We start from the raw sequence: 5,032 nt of genomic DNA, 5'->3' as shown, positions 1-5,032 counted from the left end.
CTTTGCGCTGGTGCTTGTCCTGCCTGCAACGGCGCAGCTGCTCGGATCCAAACTGCGAGGTGAGGGGGCCGTAGCCGCTGCCATGGCATTGCGTTGGCAGGCTAACCAGCGCAGGGGCTCTGAGCAGCAGATGCGGTTGCCCACGACTGAGCGTGCTGGACTCATGCCCGCCATGCATGGCGCTGCAGGCCTGCTTCGTGGCGAGCAGCCGGTGCGACAAGTGCAAGGCCTCGCCGCCAACAGCCCTGGTACAGGGCTCCTGCAAGCCCTGCCCCGACGGCTGCACCGCGTGCCAGGCAGGCAGCAACAGCACCCTGGTGTGCACAGCCTGCAGCGATGGCTGGTACTACACTGGGCAGGGCTGCACAAAGGTGAGGCCCGCAGCCCCCTCCAGCGCCTGACCTGCATCTGCCCGTACCACCACGGCTGTAGGCCCGTCCCGCGCTGGGCCCCCCTCCCCCACCGCCCACCCTGCAGTGCCCGGCCGGCTGCACCAAGTGCAAGATGGGCAAGGGCGTTTTCAGGGCCCGAGTGCGTGACGGTCCCGGCGTGACGTGCTCCGAGTGCGGGCCGCTCTACACGCCTGACGCCAAGGGCCAGCAGTGCGTGTACTGCCCGCAGGCGCACTGCGACCGCTGCGCCTGGCCCAACGTGTGCGAGGTGTGCGCCAAGAACTACAGCCTGGTCAGCCCATACAACAGCTACTGCGCCACCACCTGCAACCTGCCGCACTGCGCGCAATGCGTGGAGGGCGACCCCACCCGCTGCGCCGCCTGCCGCGAGGGCTTCTACTTTGACAACAGCGGCGCCTGCCAGCCGTGCGCCTTGGCCAACTGCGGGGCGTGCGGCCCGGGGGGCAGCCCCTGCCAGTCCTGCGCCGCTGGGTATGGGTGGGACAGAGCCACGGCTCCCACCGCCTGCGTCAGATGCGGCTTCCACTGCATGGTGTGCCAGGCGGGCAACCCATCCTTCTGCCTCCAATGCTCGTCGCCGTGAGTGTCGCTGCCGCTGGTAGTCGCTGTGCCATGCAGCCGCTGCTGCCGACCCTGCCGCTGCCTGTGTGCCCCAATGTCTCCCCTGGCCGTGCCATGCAGAGACTATTTCCTCACCAACGGCAAATGCCATGAGCCCGAGTGATTTTGAAGCAGACGACATTAACTGCCCGTGCACACCCTTGTTCTCTGTCTTGCTGTGTGCTTTGCAAGGCGCAGCACACATTTCATGCCCGTGGTACCATGTGGTTGCCACCCGAGTCAGCAGTGATCACACTACAGCAGCATGCATCGCATTTCATTCACACTTCTCATCAATGCAACAAATGCCAGGTGCAGGGGCAGCGGTGGCAGCAGAAAAGGGGCAGCGGCGGGCGCAGCGAGGAGGCAGGAGGGGGAGGCCGGGGTTTAGGCGACGCCGCTCGGGTCCCAACAGAACTTGCAGCTCCCCAGCCGCTCCTCCAGCCCGTCCAGCCGCTCCAGCGCCCCCTGGCTTAGCTGCAAGCCCAGCAGCACGGCCGGCGCCGCCTCCGCGATGCGCCCCTCCCTCGCCGACTTGGGGATGACGGCGCAGACGCGGTGCAGGCCCCACAGCAGCAGTGCCTGCGCGGGCGTGACCCCGGCCTCTGCCGCCACCGACTGCACTGTGGGGTTGCCCAGCAGCTGGCCGCAGCCCAGGCTGGAGTAGGCTTGCAGCGCGATGCCGTGGAGCTGGCAGAAGCTGCGCAGCTGGCGCTGCTGGTACCGCGGGTGGCACTCCACTTGGCACACCGCTGCAGCAGGCGGCGGGGCCAGGGGTGGGCCCGCGCAGGCAAGGCATCAGCGCCTTGTGGCGACACCCCGCCAGCGCGCCTGCGGTGCAAGCGACACGCCGGTCCCCCTGCTGCTGTGTCACCAGTCGCCAACCAAAGCACCCGCCGTGCTTGTGCTTCCCACCTCGCGCCGTGCACGCCCCACCCACCTGGCTTGACCTGCGCGTACTCCAGCAGCTCCCGCAGGTGATGCACCTGGTAGTTGCTGACCCCGATGGCCCGGAAGCTGCCGGCGAGCTGGTACCGCTCCAGCACCCGCCACGTCTGCCGCCGCAGCTCGCCGTTGGCCGCTGCACCCGCCTGCTGCTTGGCCACGCCGGGCCAGTGCACCAGCACCAAGTCTATGGGGGATCCCAGCAGGCGCAGCGAGGCCTCGCATGCCGCCTCCGCCTTGGCGGTGCCTTGCTGCAGGGCAGGCGGGCGGGGGGTCTACACAAGATGGATGGCGCGCGGGTGCCGCTGGGGAGACGGGCAGGCACATAGTTGGGGTGCACAGCAGCCAGCCCAGCCTGCCTGGTGCGGCGAAACTTTGGTGGTGAGGAAGACGTCGCTCCTGGGCACGCCGCTGGCCTGCACGGCCGCCGCCACCTCGCCTTCGTTCTTGTAGATGCTCGCCGTGTCCAGCGCTCGGTAGCCGTGCTGCAGCGCGCAGCCGACGGCGCGGCTGGCCTCCTCCCCCCGCAGCTTGAAGGTGCCCAGCCCCACCGTGGGCAGCTGCAGGCCTCCAGGCAGCGGGATGGTGGCCGGCAGGGGCATGCAGCAGCCCTGCACTGCAGCCACGTCCTGCCGCCTGCTGCCGCCCGCCCGCCGCAGCGCCGCGCGGCTGACAGCTGCGCGGGTATGCTATGGGCAATCGGCTGCGCTCGATCAGCTGGTATTGATGGTGTGCTCCCTCAACACTTCGGCTGCACCCTCAGAGCAGGGAACAGAGAGGGCTGCCGTGTGCTGTCCAAGAGGTGTGTCACAGCCTTCAAGGCGGTATGACAACTCACCAGCAACTGATGATCCCCCCAGCGATGATCCAGCAACAACCTGCGCAGCACCTCTGCGCATTGCCACCTCAGCCCTGCCCTTTGAAGATGAGAGGCCCTGAATCCACTCCTGCGCGCTTCCCCCTCTTCTGGCAAGCAGAAACATTGCACTCCACAGCTCCCCACACCCAGCAGCGCCACATTGGAGAGCCCGGCAAGCTGGCTAAGCGCCGCTCCTCCCTTGCCTTGCTGATTTATTCCAACCTGATGGCCGAGGCCGAGGATGCTGAAGTTCAGGCGCCCAACACGCTGCCGCAGCCCCTTGCAGTGTTGCGCTGCCGGCCAGAGGGAGCGTATGGCGGCCCTGAGACGGTGTTCTACGTGTTAGGCACCGCTCACGTATCAAGTGAAAGCTGCGAGGATGTCACCGCTCTCATTCGGGCTGTGAAGCCACAGGCGCGCCGCCGCTCCCCGTCGCCGCCGCCGCCGCCTTTGCCCCGTCGCCGCCTCTGCCCCCCTCTCTCGCCTCCACAGCTCCATTGCCAAACCCGGCATTGTTGGAGGTCACAATCTCCGGCCTGCAATGCCGCCTCATGCACAGCGCGACACCGCCACATCGCCTCTCGCCCACACCGCGCCTGCTGCTGCCTCCCGGCTGCAGGTTGTGGTTGTGGAGCTGTGTGCAGAGCGCAAGCCCATCCTGACTGCGGACAAGCTGCGGGAGCCGACGCTGACGGAGGTGCTGACAGAGATCCGCGCGGGGCGCGCCTCGCCCTTCCAAGGCATCTACTCGTGGTGAGGGCCGCCTGCCTCGGGCCCCCATGCCGCTTGCGCCTGCAGCCGCCGACCCGCCCGGCTTGCCCACCGCCGGCTGTGCCACAGCCGTGCGGCAGCCCAGGGCCCCGCTGCTCGCGATCCAAGCCTTGATGCCCGTCGAACCAGCGCCCTGTTCATCTGTGCACGCCCCCCGCCCCCTGCCCGCAGGCTGCTGGCCAAGGTGGGCAAGCACCTGGATGTGATGCCCGGGGAGGAGTTCAGGGTGGCGCTGCGGGAGGCGCACGCCCTCGGCGCACACGTCGTGCTGGGGGACCGCCCGCTCACCATCACGCTGGCGCGCGTGTGGCACGCGCTGAGCCTGTGGGAGAAGCTGAAGCTGACGGGCACGCTGCTGTGGACGGGGCTGAGGTGGGGGGTGGGGCCGGGGGTGAGGAGGGGGGATGGTTAGCCGCCAGCCTGTGTGCAGGCTCCTTGCTATGCCGGGGCCTGTGCGTGGTGTGTGTGTGTGTGTGTGTGTGTGTGTGTGTGTGTGTGTGTGTGGTCATGTGTGGCGGTGTGGGGGCCCCATTCGTGCCCTTGCGCGCCGTGCGCCCTTGCTGCTGCGCCCCTGCTGCAGCTTGCTGGACACGGAGGAGATGCGGCAGGAGATTGAGAAGATGAAGGAGACCGACGTGCTGACAGAGGCGATCAAGGAGTTTGGGAAGGTGGGGGCGGCTGCGTGTGCCGTGTGCTGCGTGAATGGGTGTGGCGCTGGCTGACGCCAGCGGTTGGCACGCGTGCGCCCGTGGGATGCAGCGGGGGCCTCGGGCCCCGGGCAGCACAGGCCCGTGGGGCGCACGCTCCCGTCCGCCTCCTGTCACCGTTCCTTCCGTCCTCGTCCTGCGTGCAACGACCCATCCCTTCACACACGCTGTGTTTGTGGCCCCCACCTCTTCCCCTTGCTGCCGCGCAGGAGTTCCCCAGCCTGATCAGGCCGCTGCTGACGGAGCGTGACCAGTTCATGACCTTCATGCTGCGCAAGCTGGCGCCACGCGCGCACACGGTGGTGGCCATTGTGGGGGCGGGCCACCTGCAGGGCATCCGCGACCACTGGGACAAGCAGATCAACATCGCAGAGATCACGGCCATGCCCGCGGAGCGGCAGCCGCCCGCCTGGCGCTGGCGCCGCGTTGCGCTGCTCACCGCCGGCGGCGTGCTGGTCAGCACCGCGCTGCTGCGCATGCGGCGGTGAGGGGCGCCGGGACCGCCCCCCGGCCCGTGCTGCAGCGCGTGGCACTCCCGCCGAGCCAGTGGCAGCCGGCGCCGACCCTGTGCTGAGGCACGGCTGTGCCGCCTCGGAGCATTTTTGTTTTGAACTAGCTGTAGCTACCCCGTTTCGCACCCCTGTATATCTGACGTGCGGACCCTCAGGAATTAATCTCTTTTCATTTTTCCCGAACATGCGCATTGGATCTGAATGTTTGTGTAAATGTGCTGCACC

The 5,032-nt window shown here is 68.0% G+C and overlaps 1 protein-coding gene across 1 annotated transcript; it reads left to right on the top strand.

Annotated features, from left to right (window-relative positions):
• Positions 1 to 2,910: 2,910 nt before the first annotated feature.
• CHLNCDRAFT_59535 (hypothetical protein) lies at positions 2,911 to 5,032 on the top strand. Its single transcript, XM_005852062.1, has 5 exons — positions 2,911 to 3,231; positions 3,437 to 3,570; positions 3,760 to 3,960; positions 4,169 to 4,256; positions 4,505 to 5,032. Exons 1-5 carry the CDS (start codon positions 3,043 to 3,045, stop codon positions 4,781 to 4,783), a joined length of 891 nt encoding a protein of 296 aa, XP_005852124.1. The 5' UTR covers positions 2,911 to 3,042; the 3' UTR covers positions 4,784 to 5,032.

This window comes from Chlorella variabilis (assembly GCF_000147415.1).
Source record: "Chlorella variabilis unplaced genomic scaffold CHLNCscaffold_1, whole genome shotgun sequence".
NCBI classification, from domain to species: Eukaryota; Viridiplantae; Chlorophyta; class Trebouxiophyceae; order Chlorellales; family Chlorellaceae; genus Chlorella; species Chlorella variabilis.
Note: the sequence above shows the minus strand (reverse complement) of the source record. Positions and strands in the feature narration are given on the sequence as shown.

Bases quoted from the DNA above. Each gene is read 5' to 3' on its own strand.
- CHLNCDRAFT_59535 (XM_005852062.1), top strand. From the start codon at position 3,043: ATGGCCGAGGCCGAGGATGCTGAAGTTCAGGCGCCCAACACGCTGCCG. The intron at 3,961-4,168 runs GTGGGGGGTGGG...CCCCTGCTGCAG, and splicing joins CTGCTGTGGACGGGGCTGAG to CTTGCTGGACACGGAGGAGA. The intron at 4,257-4,504 runs GTGGGGGCGGCT...GCTGCCGCGCAG, and splicing joins CGATCAAGGAGTTTGGGAAG to GAGTTCCCCAGCCTGATCAG.